The following is a 17,961-nucleotide window of genomic DNA, read 5'->3' as shown; positions in this document are numbered from 1 at the left end:
GGTTCCACCCTCATGAAGCATCTGGGTGTCAACCAAGCTCCGGACCTCACACTACCAAGAGCATTGAGGTGATTATCACACATTACCCAATGTCTGGGTTAGATTCTGAACCCCCCTAGTACAGTGAAGTGAAGGCAACATCCTCTTTATCCTTTGGCATACAGGCTCAAACCTCTCAGGGCAATGAGTTGACCACCTGGCCTTCCCTAATACGTGGGGGACAGGCCCACCCCTCCCAGACCTATGAGTCATCAACCTAAACCTCCCTAATCCTTGAGGAATGTGCTTCACCCTCTCTGTAATCAGGGTGGCAAACTCTTCCTGAACATCAGGTGGGAACATCCACCCTCTTCAATTGCTGGGGCAAACTCACCCTCTCTGTACACATGGGTGGGGTTCCTCTCTTGGCCCAAGGGATGTCTTAATTCCACATCTCAGCTTCCATGTTTTTTCTCTTTAAGTCATTTCCCCTTCAATCTCTCCTTTCCATGTTCCTTTTATTCCAGGCTGACAGTGGTTTTGTTCATATAGCTCTCTCAAAAAGTCTGTTGGTTTAGCATGCAAGAAACAGGGGTCCAAGCCATCAGACAGTAAGACTTCCCACAAGTCTTTCCAACATAACTGCCTCTTCAATCTTTTTTTTTTTAAAGATTTATTTATTTATTTTAATTCCCCCCCTCCCCCGGTTGTCTGTTCTCTGTGTCTATTTGCTGCGTCTTGTTTCTTTGTCCGCTTCTGTTGTGTCAGCGGCACGGGAAGTGTGGGCGGCGCCATTCCTGGGCAGGCTGCACTTTATTTCGCGCTGGGCGGCTCTCCTTATGGGGTGCACTCCTTGCGCGTGGGACTCCCCTACGCGGGGGACACCCCTGCGTGGCAGGGCACTCCTTGCACGCATCAGCACTGTGCATAGGCCAGCTCCACATGGGTCGAGGAGGCCTGGGGTTTGAACCGCGGACCTCCCATGTGGTAGACGGATGCCCTAACCACTGGGTCAAGTCCGTTTCCCATCTTCAATCTTGATTTACAAGTTTAAAGTTCAGTCAAGTCCTTAAATGGGGTACTTTCTCTAGGGACTTGACATCAGAGGCTTAGAATTTCTGGAATCAGTTTCAGATTTCCTTGCGCCCAACAGTTCAGTCCTCAGCGTATTTCTCTTGTCTAGCATTTTATGATAAGCTGCAAGGAGAAGCCAAGCCGCATTTTCCAGGTTTACCTTGGAAAGTTCCTCAGCCAAATGCCCAGGCTCACCATTTTCAAATTATTCTTTCCATAAAACATCAGGAGTTAATCTTGCTAAGTTCTCTGCAATTTTAAAACATGGATTGCCTTTTCTCCAGTTTCCAATCAGTTTCATCATTTACTTCTAAGGCATCATAAAAAGTCCCTTTAGCATCCATATTGCTATCAGCAGTCTCCTCAAAGCGATCTAGGCCTCTTCCATCAAGCATTTCACAATTCTTCCTAAAACAAACAAACAAACAAACAAACAACCCCTTACCCATTTATGAAAGTATTCCAGCATTTTGGTAATTGCAAAAGCATTACCCTACTCCTCACACCAAATTCTGATATTAGTCAGCCAAAGTGATGCTGAGGCAAAATACAAGAAATCTGTCAGCTTTTATAATGGGTATTTATTTGGGGTAGGACCGTACAGATACCAGACCATAAAGCTTAAGGTACTTCTCTCACCAAAGTCTATTTTCATGTGTTGGAGCAAGATGGCTGCTGATGTCTGTGAGGGCTCAGGCTTCCTGGGTTCCTCTCTTCTTGAGGCTTGCTTCTCTTTCCTCTGTGTACTTACTCCCCAGGGCTGCAGCTTAAGACCTCAGCATCAAACTCCAACATCAAAAACCTCCAACTCTGTCCTTTGCCATGTCTTTTATCTCTGAGTCCCCACCCATCCTACTGAAGTGGCCCAATCAAAGCCTTAATCATAATTTAATCATGCCCAGGTACAGACCAGTTTACAAACATAATCCAATATCTATTTTTGGAATTCATAACTATATCAACTTCTACAAAATGCTTGATAGAATTCACGTGTGAAGTCATCTGGTCCTGGAGTTTTCTTGTGTTGAGAGATTTTTGATGATGGATTCAATCTCTTTAAATGTGACTGGTTTGTTGATTTCCTGTATTTCTTGTAGTGTCCATGTAGGCTGTGCATTTCTAGATTGCCTAATTTGTTGGCATGCAGTTTCTCATAATACTCTTATAATCCTTTTTTTTCTGTGCGGTTAATCATAACGTCCCCCTTTCACTTCTGATTTTATTTATTTGCATCTTCTCATTTTCTTTGTCAGTCTTCCTAAGGGTTTGCAAATTTTACTAACATTCTCAATGATCCATCTTTTGTTTTTGATTTTCCCTGCTTTTTTGTTCTCTATTTCATTTATTTCTGCTCTATTATCTATTATTTCTTCCCTTTGCTTGTTTGCTGTTCCTTTTTCTAGTTCCTTCATGTTCCAGTTAGCTCTGATTTTAGTTCTCTCTTCTCTTTTAATAAAGCGTTTAGGACTATAAATTTCTCTCTCAGCACTGCCTTCACTGTACCCACCAGGATTTGATAAGGTGTTCTAGTTTTTATTCATCTTAAGACATTTATTAATTTCTGGTATTTTGCATCAGCACCCCTTTAGCTGACAAATACATTAATATAGCCACCCCAGTTCTATTTTGGTCACTACTTGAATGTGTATTTTTTTCTATCCTTTCACTTCCAATCTACTTATATCTTGAATTTAAGGTGAGTCTCTTGCAGACGGAATATGTTGGGTCATGTTTTTTTCATTCATTCTAGCTCTACCTTTTGACTGGAAAGTAGATCTATAACACATTTAAAATCACTACTGGTAATTCAGGACTTTTCTGCTATTTTGCCATTTAGTCTTTATAAGTCTACAGTAGTTTGGAGCTGTATGTACCCTAGAAAACATACTGTTAAAGTCAACCCATTCCTGTGGATGTGAACCCATTTAAGTAGGACCTTTTGATAAAGCTACTTCAGGTAAAGTGTGACCTACAGTATCTCTGTTTGGTTCCTTTTAAAAATTTCTATCTCTTTACTAAGATTCTTACACTGCTCATTCATTGTTTTCCTGATACCCTTTAGTTCTTTCTCTGTATTTTCCTTCATCTCCTTTAGCAATTTTAAGATTTAAAAAAAAAATGGAAACCTGCCTACCATGAGAGGTCCCGGGTTCAGGTTCTGATGCCTCCTAGAGAAGACGAGCAGACACCACATCCACAGCAATGAGCAAGACATTGCAACAAGCTAGATGCCACACCGCCACACGGAGCTAGACACCTAAACGAGCAGATGCCACAAGTCAGCAGATGCTGCAGCCTGTGGGAAGTGGGTACACTGTCTGGGCACTTGCCTCCCGTGTGGGAGGTCCTGGGTTTTGGTTTCTGGTGCCTCCTCAAGAAGGTGAGCAAACAAGGAACAGAACGATGAGAGAACCATCTGGGAGAAGGGGGATGAATTTTTTTAAAAAATTAAATAAATAAATTAAAAAAGTAATTGTTTTTAAAAAAAGGATCTTTTTAAAAAAGTCTTTGTCTTGTAAGCCCGTATTCTGGATTTCTTCATTGGTGTTTTCTGGATTTTTACCCTCTTCTTCTGTTGGTGGGCCATCATTTCCTGTTTCTTTGTTTGTCTTGGACTCTTTTTGCACACTACATTTTAGCATCTTAACATGTTAACACTGGGATTTATTCCCTGAGGTGTCTGCTTCTTGGTGTTTTAACCAGCTGGTAATAAGACAGAGTTTTCTTGAGCTTAAGTCTTCCAATCAGGAAGGTCTGACATAGGCAGATGCAGTGTGCAGGGTTTTCCCTGTCTTTCTAGGTCTTGTCTTGTCCTGAGTTTTTGTGTGTTAATTGTTTTCGAGTTCCTCTATTAACAGAGTTTGGTTGTCCCGTTTCCCAGGAGACAGACCTCCCTCTCCTGGGTGTCTAAAGTCAACAGGCCTTTGCCCCAGATTGTTAGCCTCTATAGTTTCTTCTCTTTTCACTGTTTCAAGGTGTTCTTGCTTGGAGGGCAAATTCTGGGAGGAGGGGCATGCCAGTGAAAACTTTCCCATGTCAATCTTTCTTGGTTGAAACAGGGTCTGGGATCTACAAAAAGGACACAGATTGCCTGTAAAGTACCCTGGGGAGGGGGTCAGGAAGGGTGCCAAGAGCTTCTTCTGTGGCTCCCCATAGATGAGCATTCTTGGTCTGCCCAGCAAATTGCATGCCTTCTATTAATTGCACCCCCCCACACACAGCTGTGAAGAAGTGTAGGATCTTTCATTCTTTTCTGCCACAGCCTTTGACTTGGGCAGGTTGAAAGAATGGCTGCCCTCAGAGCTGGGTTCCAGCGTCCAAAGTTGCTAATCAAAAGCCATGATCAGTGATCAGTAATGCCCACTCCTGGTCTTGGCGAAGAGGATTTTATGTCCCTTTCTGCAACCAGCAAGCTCGTCAGGGGCTGGACCCCACGAGAGCCTGCTGCAAGAGTGGGTGATGTGTGCTGGCAGCTTCTGCGTGGAGAGGGCAATTTACTATTCTTACTGTAATTTATCAGCCTCTTCCTTCCTCTCTTCCCTGGATGCTGTACAGTGTTTTTGTCAGCTCCTAGAGTTTCAAAATCATTGTTTCAAACAGTCTGCCTGTTTAACAGTTGTTCTGGTGGAAGGACTGAGTCCTGGAGCTCCCACTCCACCATCTTCCCACAATCTGGTAATACATTCTATAGGTGGAACTACAGTAAATCAGACACTCTCATTCATTCCTGGTGGAAATGACTCAATACCTTTAGAGGGAAATTTGATAATATTTGACAAAATGACATACACAGTTACCTATTGACCTAGCAATTTCATTTCTAGGAATATAATGAAGATAAACCTTCAACAATAATATAATATTTATGCATAATGCTATACACTGCAGCATTATTTGTAATAGCAAAATATTGAAAACTACCTAACTGCTCTCAAACATTGAAAAATGATTGAATAAATTCTGGTACATCCACACAAAGAGTACAACACGATTATTAAGAAAGAACAAGGGAGATATCTATAAACAGAGTGATTTCTAGAGTACATTAAGTAAATGACTAAATGTAATAAAAAATATAGAGAATGTTACTTTTTGGGTAGGAAAGAAAAGGCCATAAGAAAATATTCATATATCTGTTTGATTTTGAAGAGAGGAACAAAAGGGGGGATAAACCATAAACTACTGAAATTATATTCTGTGGGTTGTGGGAACCAGATGGAAAGGATAGGAAAGTTGCAAAACTTTCCTGAGTATATTTTTGTTTAGTTTTTATTTATGGAATCATTTAAGATATTACCTGTATTCTACAAGTCCAACTAAAAAAAATAAAATCAACATGGATAGGGGAAATATTACTATTGAATACAAATGAAATTAAATGAACTCAATTAAAAAGAATTTGGGGAAAAAACGGGAAAAAAAGCAACAAATCTATGTAACTTTTGAACAAATTATTTTGACTATATACCCTCGATCTGAAGAAACAAAACCAGAAACACATCTTAAACTCTGCTTTGGATGTGGTATGGGCATAGCAATTCTGAAACCATTCTGCATATACTGAAGCACTAAGCAAATTATTCAATATACTGATGTTGTTGAGAGCCATAAATGAGATGCAAATACAGGATGGGGGAATGGCAAGGAATGGGGTTTGATTTGTTACACTGGTCAGCCAAAGAGGTGCTGATGCAAAGTACCAGAAATCTGTTGGTTTTTATAAAGAGTATTTATTTGAGGTAAGAGCTTACAGTTACAAGGTCCTAAAGAGTCCAACTCAAAGTACCATAAGAGGTACTTTCTCACCAAACATGGTTGCCAACCTCTGTCAGGGTTTAGCCTTCTTCTTTCCACTTAAGGCTCCATGGGACCAGCTTCTTCTGACCTCAGCTATAGGCTGGCATAGGGCTCATTTCTTCCCGGGCTCAGCTGCTCTAGTCTCTTCACAAAGTCAGCTGTAAACTATCAGGTGAATGGCTCAGCTCTCTCTGGGGCCCTAGGATCAAAGTTCTCTCCTCTGCCTTGTCTATAGAGCTAATTTTTCTTCCATGTATCTTCTCCTGTGTATCTTCTTGAGTAAGCATCCATTTATATAGCCCACCAAGGGGGCAGGGACTTAACCCTGTATGCCCTAATGATGTGGTTGAATCAAAGCCCTAATCTTGATTTAATCAAGCAAATATAAAGCCTTTGAATTTATTTATTTTTAAAGATTTATTTTTTCAAAATTTATTTCTCTCCCCTTCCCCCCTCCCCCCACATTCTCTGCTCTCTGTGTCCATTCGTTGTATGTGTTCTTCTGTGTCTGCTTGTATTCTTGTCAGCGGCACTGGGAATCTACGTCTCTTTTTTTTGTGCCATCTTGCCGTATCAGCTCTCCTTGTGTGTGGCACGACTCCTGGGCAGGCTGCGCTTTTTTCACACAGGGCGGCTCTCCTTATAGGGCACACTCCTTGCCCATACATGGGGGACACCCCTGCGTGGAACAGCACTCCTTGCACACATCAGCACTGTGTGTGGGTCAGCTCACCACACAGGTCAGGAGGCCCTGGGTTTGAACCCTGGACCTCCCATGTGGTAGGCAGACACTCTATCAGTTGAGCCAAATCTGCTTCCCCTTTGAATTTAGTACAATCAAAGGGTATCATGTCCGGAGAAAAAGACCAGTTTATAAACATAATCTATATCTCTTTTTGGAATTCATAAATAATATTAAATTGCTACAGTGGTATTACTATAAAATCATTATTTAAAAAAAAAATAAGATATTTATAACCTGGCCCTTTACAGAGAGTTTGCTGATCACTGGCCAAGAAGCAATGACACCCCAGCAGTAATGAGTACACATATTTGGTTTCTAAATATCATTCTTCACTAAATGCAATCAGGGCTCCACAGAGAAATGGTTGATTCCCAGGCTGGGCCAGAGAGTATACAAGAAGGCCGGGAACATCTTGCTATGCCAGAAAATAAGTATGTGCTTTTTGATGGAGATCCATCAAAAAGACAGAGCAGCCAGCTTGTAAATGTTACCATTGGCTTAATCTGCAATATTTGAGCACCAACATTACAGGTGGCAATGAGTTATTATAATCCATTGAATAAGAAGAATCCATTAATCAATCATGTTTATTGGAAAGCAGACTTGTCCCAGTGGTTACGGCGTCCGTCTACCACATGGGAGGTCCATAGTTCAAACCCTGGTCCTCCTTGACCCGTGTGGAGCTGGCCCATGCGCAGTGCTGATGCACGCAAGGAGTGTCGTGCCACCAGGGTTGTCCCCGCGTAGGGGAGCCCCATGGGCAAGGAATGTGCCCCATAAGGAGAGCCACCCAGCATGAAAGAAAGTGCAGCCTGCCCAAGGATGGAGAGCTGACACAAGATGACGCAACAACAAAAAAAGAAACACAGATTCCCGTGCCGCTGATAACAGAAGCGGACAAAGACGCAGCAAATAGACAGAGAACAGACAACCGGGGTGGGGGTGGGGGGAGGGATAAACAAATAAAATAAAAAATAAAAATAAAAAATAAAAAGAAATTTTAAAAAATGTTTATCAATCAGTCAATAAGGAAAGCTCATTCTTACAACAACAAGTACACAGGAAACTTGAGTTGTAAAAAAAGAATCAGCATTTTGCAGCCATGATGATAATAAATGATTTAGGCAGATTCGATCATCAATGGATGCTAAAACTTGAGTTAAAATTTGATGAAATAAACAAATAAAATAAAAAATAAAAATAAAAAATAAAAAGACATAAACAAATAAAATAAAAAATAAAAATAAAAAATAAAAAGAAATTAAAAAAAATGTTTATCAATCAGTCAATAAGGAAAGCTCATTCTTACAACAACAGGTACACAGAAAACTTGAGTTGTAAAAAAAGAATCAGCATTTTGCAGCCATGATGATAATAAATGATTTAGGCAGATTCGATCATCAATGGATGCTAAAACTTGAGTTAAAATTTGATGAGTAATAGGATATTTACATGAATTCAAAGTATCTCCCTGTAAAAGGTCTTAATTATAAAAGGAAAAATAATAACTTTATAGAGATGTCCTTGGGGTCATCACCTTAACTAAGTGATCAAAGTTAACATAACTAGCAATGGGACCAACAGACATGTCTCTGGATATAACACACTGGAGAAGGACACAATATGCTTATGTAATATTTCTGCCAAAAATGGACAACACAAACCTAATCATGAAGAAACATCAGACAAGCTCAAACTGAGGGGACATTCTAAAACATACCTCTCCTGTACTCTTGAAGGTAGAGAAAAGAATTCCAGATTAACAGGGACTAAAAACACATGACAGCTAAATGCAATGCAGGATCCTGGACTGGGAAAAAAAAATGTTATAAAGAACAACACTGAGACAACGGGAAAACTATTGAAACTGGAAATACGGACTATAGATTAGATAATATTATATCAATGTTAAATTTCCTGAATTTCGTACTTGGTGATTATGTAAGAGAATGCGATTGGTTTTAGAAAAGATTGAAGTGTTCAGGGGTAAAGAAGTATGTATATGTAGTATACACTTAAATGGTTGAGAAAAAGATTTGTATAGTGAGAGAGAGAATGATAAAGCAAATGATGAGACAAAATGTTGACAATTGGTAAAGGGTATATGTCTATTTCCCACAACTTCTTATAAATTTGAATTTTTTTTCAAATTAAAAAATTTAAAATTATTTTTTCAATAGGTTAAAAATGGTTTCTTGTTTTGATCTGTTTCTTTAATTTCATGTAAGCTTGAACATGTTTATTTTCCATTTGAATGTCTTTTTTTTTTTACACATTGCTTATTTATACTGCTTACCTATTTTTCTATTGTTTTTCATAGGTTTTCTCCATTGGATTTGTATGAGCTTTATGGTAATGTGCCTTTTTTTTCTGTCATATATACTCCAAATAGGTTTTCTGAGTTTGGCACTGATTTTTTTGGCGTAGGTTATGGCACTTTTTTTGTTGTTATAAAGATGTTCTAAACTTTTATGTAATCCTAATTATCAGTCTCTTCTTTTATGACTTCTGGGTTGTACCCTTCTTAGCAAGGCCCTCTCCTCTCTACTCCTAGCCTATTAATGCTATCTTCTAGAACTTTAAGAATTTCATTTTTTAGGTTTAGATTATTGATACATTAGAAATTTCATCTAAAGAGTTTATTTCCCCCCCAAATCACCAATTTTTCTGATGACATTTATTAAACAATTCTACTTTCCCCCACTGACTTGAAATGTCGACTCTCTTACCTCCATTGCTTTGTTCTCTTCCCATTATAACATGTTTATACTGTTTTAATATTTTTTAAGGCCAATAACCCTAATACTATTTTTCAGAAAGTTCCTGGCTACTATTCCTGAATACTCCTCCTTCCTTCCTGAGACAACCCTGTCCTTTGCATCTTATGACTCCATATCCCTGGATTTCCTTTTCCTCTTTCCTAGTTATTTCTCAGTCTCCTTGCCAGTTGTTCCTTCACTTATTATCCCCCAATATTGGAAAAATATCAGGTGTCTTTTCTTCTTTTTCCTCCAAGGCAATCTCATTGGCATGATTTATTTATGGTACATTTTTTTTTGTTATAAAAGTGATTAAAATATATGCAATCAAACCTATCAATTTCTTTCTTAATAGCTTCTAGGATGTATACTACTTAGAAAAGTTTAAGCCATAGCTTAATTACTACATTGATGACTCCTAAATTTTAATCTCAGCCTAACCTTTTTTCTAAGCAAGAAACTCATTTAAGCAGTTGCTTGCTCAATAGCTTTACTTAGAGATCTCACAGGCACCTCAAACCAACATATATATGTGAATGCACATGGATCTAAAATGGAACCCATTATCTTATCTCCTCAGACTGCTCCCCTCTCCAGTACATCTGTAATATAAATTTCCACAAGTGGGGCTACTGCATCAAAAATGGGTGCATTTCCAATTATGATAGATTCTACAAAATTTCTGGAGTTGTACCAATTTACTTATTTCCCCAGCAATATGCCTATTTCCCCATGGCCTTGCCAAGAGTACACAATCTGGGTATTTGTAATCTGACAGATAAAACATGGTTCTTTGGTGTAGTATATGTTCATTTTCATATGTTTGAAGGCAATCTATACTTCTTTTAAATGTACTACCCATCTTTCTGTTAGGTCATTGGTCTAGATTACTGACCAATAGGAGCTATTGATAATATTAAGGAGATAAACCTTTTTTCTGTGATGAGTTGCAAATATTTCCCCCCTTCCCGGTTTGTCTTTTGACCTTTATTTTGTTGTTATTATTTTGTTTTTATCATGGAGAAGTTTTTTATTTTTATGTAGTCAAATCAATTAATCTTTCATTCCATGCCTCTGGATTAGGCAATTAGAAAGGCCTTCCTCCTGTCAAAATTATAAAGAAATTGTTTCATGTCATCATCTAATATATTCATGGCTTCATCTTTATCTTTAAATCCTTGTCCTACTAGAGGTTATTCTGGTAGAGAGAAGAGTGTTTTTTTATTTTATTTTTTATTTTTAAATTTATTTCTCTCCCCTTCCCCCCCACCCCGTTGTCTACTCTCTGTGTCCTTTCACAGTGTGCTCTTCTGTGTCCACTTGTATTCTTGTCAGCGGCACCTGGAATCTGTGTCTCTTTCTGTTGCGTCAGCTCTCTGTGTGTGCAGCACCACTCCTGGGCAGGCTGTGCTTTTTTCACACGGGGCAGCTCTACTTATGGGGCACACTCCTTGTGCATGGGGCTCCCCTACGCGGGGGACACCCCTGTGTGACAAGGCACTCTTTGTGCGCATCAGCACTGTGCATGGGCCAGCTCACCACATGGGTCAGGAGGCCCTGGGATTGAACCTTGGACCTCCCAAGTGGTAGGCAGACACTCTATCAGTTGAACCAAATCTGCTTCTCAAGAGTGGTTTTTTAAAGTGTACATTGTACCATGTCTCTCGTTTGCTTAAAACCCTTTAATGGTTTCTATAGCTCTTAAGATTAAGACTCAATTTTTAACATGATTTTTAAACTCCAGAGTGATCTGGCTCTGCTCTTTTTGTAAAATAAATATGTAACACCATTCCTATTACTCCCTGGTTTTCACTGGGCTCCTTACAGTTCATCAAACTAGTTATGCTTCTTCATATTCCAGGATTTTCCATGAGCTGTTCCAGAGCTCTCTCTCTCTAAGTCTCTCTGTAGTACACTTTTAAATCATGCAGTGCTGCTTCTTTGTAGCACTCATTAACTGTAATTAATTGTGTAATTATGCATTTTTGGCTATCTTCCCTGCTAGATTATAAACTCTATGAATATAGGGACTCTAGGTATCTTGTTCACCACCATGGCCTCAGGTCCTAAGCATAGTGGCTGGAACATAGCAGCTTTATAAATATTTGTTAAATAAATAAGGAAAAAAATCACAGGCTTAATGAAAAATATTTTTGCTAATATTTAAATTCATTCTTTTGATTATCAGTTCACCAAATAACCTGTGATTCATAATTTAGTCTGCTGAGCAACTAATATAATCAGAAAGGGAATGCCTTATGCAAACAACTGATACCAGGTATCCTATCAGATGATGATCCTCTTATCAATTAACAAGCCATACTCTGGCTTATAAATTGCCTTTTATGAATATTGCTAGGGAGATTTAACCCTAAACCTTAATTTCTGCTGGTAGAAAACAAAATGGACCTCTAAAACAAAAGTCAGGTGTATATTTTATAACAACATATTTCTTTCATATTATGAGTTAGAATCAGCCATAAATATCTAGGCAGGTATGAATATGCTATATTCATAGCAGAATATGAACCCATAAGCTCTCTTAACAAATACATTATAAACTCATTCAAACCACCAAGTACAACTCACCTCTTGAAAGTTATGTTGAGTGAACTTGTCTGCTATCCTTAGTAACTCACGACATGAATGTGTATCAGCAAAAGCCCGAATGCCCAGGCAGTTAGAAGGATCTAATTGTCTCTTTAAGAATTCACAACAAGCTTCCTGTATTTCTGCCAGCTGGAGGAGGCAAGCAGCAGGTAGAAGGGTCTGAACATTGCCCTCTTCTACAGTTATCTGGGAGGTATATGCAAAGTCAATTAGGAGTTCCATAGCCCTCTCATCTATGTCTCGGATCACGACTTCTGTCTGTCGGCTCTCTGCCAATTCTCCTGTAAACATAGCTCTAAAGTAAGGACTACAGGCTGACAAAATGACTCGATGGGCATATATCTTCTTAGTGCCCACGACTAGCACCACGTCGCATAGTTCCCGGTGTTTTCTCAGAAGGTTAATAACTTCCAAGGTTTGTCGAGGGTGCTTGTCTGAGATATAGGGCATGCGGGCAGGTTGGGGAACCCCTTCTGGCAGTTTGTTGGGGTCTCCAAGGGTGCAGCGGCTTGTTACATCCATTCCAGTCTCTCCTGGTCGAATGCTGGTACACCTACAGTAATGGGGGTAAAGGAGAGAGAAAATGGCAATATTATTAGAAGCTTATATCTGCCCTAAAGTGTTCATAAGACAAGAGTACTAGGCCCCCAAAGAACTCCCTTTCTAAGAATTCTAGAATCTGTAAACTTCTTTAAAATCTCTTGGAGGATGCACAGCTATTAATTCCAAGTCAAAGCCCTTTTACTATGTACTTGCATAAAATAAAAGATAATTCTTTTTTCATTCCAGAAGTAGTTAGACTATCTTAGGCCACATTTCTTAAAACTACCTGTTGTAAGGTTAGTAAAAATTTATGGAAACATTTGTAAATAATTCTGTCTCTGCACAAACAGACTTATGAACTTTAGCGGGTTAATCTGATTTAGCCAAAATCTTGATATTTTCTCTAGACTGAAATGAGAAGCTCCTACTCAAAATTTGATTGAGATACTGAAGAAAACTGAGGAATCAATTATATGGTTAAATACTTGCTATATTGCCAGCTAATAAGAAAATCCTTGTGTACCTTTTATGCAGTATTTTTATTTTTAAAAAACTGTTTTTAAACCTTAGAAAATAGAGTGTATAACTATATAGTTACTTATAAGAGTTTGCTCCTAAGAAGGAAAATAATCAAATCAAATATTTTAGAAGCAATTCACAGGGAAAAAAATGAGGATCAAGAGTTTTAAAATTTCTTCCCTTGGGGAGCGGATATATTAATAGCTTAAGTGGTTCTGTACTGGCTTCCCATATATGAGGTTCTGGGTTCAATCCCTGGCCCCATTGCCTAAAACAAAAACAAAACAAAAACAACCCCCTCTACATATGTTGCACTAAGTGAAATCACAACTGTCTTAAAACATTTTACTGTGTCTTCAAGATTTCTTCTTTCTTCTTTTACCCCACCCCATTCTATTGGCTCTGATACTTGAGTACTATGGCTATTCTGTAATTAAAAATTTGATATTCATTTAGAGTCTTTCTAGTTATAGCAGCGTAAAGTTTCAAAGCAGACTTGGAATCTGGGTTGAAATCATAGTACTGGCAATTACTGAACAAGTTACTTATCTTCTCTGATCCCATTTTCTTTGTATTCAAAACGTTTAAGTATTTACATCTTAAGGGAAAAATTAAATGAGATAATGTACAAAAAAGCATTCAGTTCAGAGCTTAAAATTAATGATTTAAAATTGTAGCTATTGTAGTAATAAAACTGTCTACATCCATTTCAGATAAGGTGGTCACATTTATCCATATTAAAAATCAAACCTATAGGACGTCTGTCTACCACATGGGAGGTTCGTGGTTCAAACCCCGGACCTCCTTGACCCGTGTGGAGCTGGCCTATGTGCATTGCTGATGTGCGCAAGGAGTGCCCTACCACACAGGGGTGTCCCCCGTGTGGAGGAGCCCCACACGCAAGGAGTGCACCCCATAAGGAGAGCTGCCCAGCACGAAAGAAAGCGCAGCCTGCCCAAGAATGGTGCGGCACACATGGAGAGCTGACACAGCAAGATGACGCAACAAAAAGAAACACAGATTCCCGTGCCGCTGACAACAGAAGCGGACAAAGAAGATGCAGCAAATAGAGAACAGACAACTGGGGTGGGGGGAAGGAGGGGAGAGAACTACATAAATTAATCTTAAAAAAAATCAAACCTAAGTTAATATGTTTCAATTAAAATTTAAGAAAAATTTGAATAAATGATGATTCAGCAAGTCTAGATTAAAATTTATCTTTACTTAGAATCTATTTTTCACAGTTCATGAAAATCAAAAGGGTAAAGAAGATGGCAAGGAAAATATTCATTTAGCAGAACTCTTAAGAGTTTCCAGATCATGATTTTGTTAGATTAATTTGGGGTTAGAGATGTTAAACATGACAGTAGGCTTCATTTATTTAAAAGCACATATATATCAAATTGTTCCCACCCAATTAGTTGATCAGAGAAGTTTTACTAGATTACAAAAGAAATGTATAGGTTCATAAACAGCCCTCAATTTACAAATAAGTAGTTTTCTAAAAGTTTAATTTTTATGTCAGCTGTTTAGATGTCTGTATTTTCTACAGTAAAGAATGTTAAGTTGGGGGTAGGTTTGGTTATAAAATCAGTTCAATGGGTCACAAGAAGCATTTAAAAATGAAACACCTTTAGCCTGCTGTATTTAAGATGGAGGAGTGAGAGGCTTCAGGGCTCCACCCCCCACAGAAGTTTGAAGAACCAGCAAGAACTGGCAGAAACATCTTTCTCAAAGCTCCAGAAAAGAGGTGAAGTGTAGTAATAGGGCAAGTGCCAAATTAAGAAAAAGGCTATATAAAAGGAGTAGGATCTTGTGACAGCCTGGCTAGTCCTCCTTTACCCCCCACCAGCTTACAGAGCTGCCCACAAGTCCCCTGTGATTCTGAAGGGAGCAAAATCACCTTCGTGTACATACCAGGGGCATATATTTCTGGTCCAATCTGTCTAGTGGTGGCTTGAGGGGCTCACTGTCCCAGAATTTGGCCTGCATGTATAAGGCAGCTCAAGAAACTCTTCTACAGAATGATACGGTAGAGCAGTCAAATCATGCTGCCTGGGGCAAGGGATTGCAGGCTGTAAAACATATAGTACAATCCCTGGGATTATGAGGAAACTTTCCTAGGGAAGAAGGGAGATTCAGAACCCTGTAAATGGGGGAATCCCTAGAGCCACATGTATATGCCCAAGACAGGATGCTGTGTGCCCAGAAAGGATCATGGAGGTCCCTACACTTTGGCCTGGAGTTATTCTCTAAACTCATTGTATTGCTAAATCCTGAAGGAGAGTTCCTGCGCAGATTAATCTGCAAAGATTAGGACAAGTGTTTTCTTTGTCTCCTTTTCCTTTGGACATTCCTGGCAATCAAGGAAAGCTCTGTCATAATATTAGCTGGGCACCAACTTTTTAAAAATTTATTTTCTCCCCTTTCCCCCTGCCCCCAGTTGTCTGCTCTCTGTGTCCATTTGCTGTGTGTTCTTCTGTGACCGCTTCCATCCTTATCAGCAGCACCAGAAATCTGTATTTCTTTTTGTTGTGTTGTTTGTTGTATCAGCTCTCCATGTATATGGTGCCATTCTTGGGCAGGCTGAACTTTCTTTCACGCTGGGCGGCTCTCCTTACGGGGTGCACTCTTTGTGTGTGGGGCTCCCCTATGCGGGGGACACCCCTGTGTGGCAGGGCACTCCTTGAGCGCATCAGCAATGCACATGGGCCAGCTCCACACGGGTCAAGGAGGCCCGGGGTTTGAACCGTGGACCTCCCATGTGGTAGGCAGACGCCCTATCCACTGGGCCAAGTCAGCTTCCCTGGACACCAACTAAGGAACATATGCCACAAAGTCTAAATTCCAGAGGCAACACATTACAATATCAAAATGTCCATGTTTCAACAGAAGATTACAAACATACAAACAGGAAGACATGGCAGAGGCAAAGGAGAAGACTAAAGCATTAGAAACTATCAATGCCAAGGATTACATTTGGGATGTACCAAAGACTTTAAATAAATAGTCCTAATTAATTTAAGCTCAAAGAGCTAAAGGAAATATGGACAAAGAACTAAAGGAAACCAGAAAAATGACAGATGAATACAAAGAGAATATCAATAGAAAGATGGAAATTATGAAAAGGAACCAAACAGCACTGAAGACCAACATAAAAGGAATCCAAAATGCCATAGAGGGGTTCAACCGCAGACTGGAGCTGACAGAAGAAATAATCACTGAACTTGAAGATAAGACAATTGAAATCATCCAGTCTGAGGAAAAGAAAGAAGAAAGAATGAAGAAAAGTTAGTAGAACCTGAGAAATGTGCAGGATACCATCAAACATACCAATATATGCATTGTGGGAGTCTCAGAAGGAAAAGAAAGAGTAAAGGGTACAGAGAATATTTAAGGAAATAATGGCTGAAAATTCCCCAAATTTAATAAAAAACATGAATATACTCATCCGAGACACTCAATGAACTCCCAACAGGATTAACTGAAAAGACACCACCCTCACCAGGCATTGTTATAATCCAATGCCAAAGACTGAGAATTTTGAAACCTGAAAAAAAACTCCTCCAGCCAAACTGTCTTTTAAGAATGAGGGAGAGATTAAAACATCCCCAGAAAAACAAAATCTGAGGAAGTTTGTTACCACTGGACCAGCCCTAAAAGAGATGCTAAAGTGAGTTCTGGAGGTTGAAAGGAAAGGAAAATAGACAACAGTTCAAGGCATATGAAGAAATAAAGATCTCCGGTGAGGGTAATGACATGTAAATATAAATGCCAGTACTACTGTAGTTTTAGTTTATAACTCCACTTTCATTCTTAGAGGATTAAAAGGCAAATGCATAAAATGTAACAATAAATCAGTGATTTTGGACTCATAATGTATAAACATGTAACTTGTGACAATAATTACATAAAGGTGGGGGGACAGAGGGTTTAGGAATATACTTTGTGTTTTTCTAAAAAAAAGACTTATTTTATTATTTATTTCTCTCCCCTTGTTGTCTGCTCTCTATGTTCATTTGTTGTGTGTTCTTCTGTGTCCTCTTGCATTCTTGGTGGTACCAGGAATCTGTGTCTCTTTTTTTTTATTTATTTCTCTCCCCTTCTCCCCCTCTGTTGTCTGCTCTCTGTGTCCATTTGCTGTGTGTTCTTCTGTGTCCACTTGCATTCTTGTCAGTGGCATCAGGAATCTGTGCCTCTATTTGTTGCATCATCTTGCTGCATTAGCTCTCTGTGTATGTGGCGCCACTCCTGGGCGAACTGTGCTTTTTTTGTGTGGGGCGGCTCTCCTTGTGGGGTGCACTCCTTGTGTGTGGGGCTCCCCGATGTGGGGGAAACCCATGTGTGACACAGCACTCCTTGTGTGCATTGGCACTGCGCATGGGCCCGCTCACCACATGGGTCAGGAGGCCCTAGGATTGAACCCTGGGCCTCCTATATGGTAGATGGATGCTCTATCAGTTGAGCCAAATCCGCTTCCCTGTGTCTGTTTTTGTTGCATCATCTTGCTGTGGTATATATGTCTCCAGCTTGCAGCTCTCCGTGTGTGTGGCACCACTCCTGGGCAGGCTGTGCTTTCTTCGCATGGGGCGGCTCAATGCAGGGTGCACTCATTGTTCATGGGGATCCGCTATGCGGGGGACACCCCTTTGTGGCAGGGCACTCCTTGCACGAGGCAGTGCTGCATATGGGCCAGCTCACCACACAAGCCAGGAGGCCCTGGGTTTGAACCGTGGACCTCCCATATGGTAGGCGGATGCTCTATCAGTTGAGCCATGTCCACTTCCCAGGAATATACTTTGTATGTACTCTTGAAGTTGGGTTGGTACAGCAGCAAATAAGATAGTTGTAGATTTAGAATGTTAGGTTAAGGCCCATGGTAACTACAAAAAGAATATGCAAGCTTATAGAGACAGAAATTAGAGAACAGGTAGC

General features: G+C 39.7%; 1 protein-coding gene across 2 annotated transcripts in view; it reads right to left on the bottom strand.

Moving 5' to 3' along the window:
• KLHL20 (kelch like family member 20) overlaps positions 1–17,961 on the bottom strand; it is a 112,834-nt gene that overhangs the window by 77,656 nt on the left and 17,217 nt on the right. For both annotated transcript variants that reach the window (XM_012522059.4, XM_004484774.4), the window contains exon 3: positions 11,944–12,517. In XM_012522059.4, the coding sequence (XP_012377513.1) occupies positions 11,944–12,517 (574 nt within the window). The remainder of the gene's footprint in view (positions 1–11,943; positions 12,518–17,961) is intronic.

Source organism: Dasypus novemcinctus, chromosome 13 (assembly GCF_030445035.2).
Source record: "Dasypus novemcinctus isolate mDasNov1 chromosome 13, mDasNov1.1.hap2, whole genome shotgun sequence".
NCBI lineage: Eukaryota > Metazoa > Chordata > Mammalia > Cingulata > Dasypodidae > Dasypus > Dasypus novemcinctus.
The sequence above is the reverse complement of the archived record's forward strand: the minus strand, read 5'-3'. Positions and strand labels throughout refer to the sequence as shown.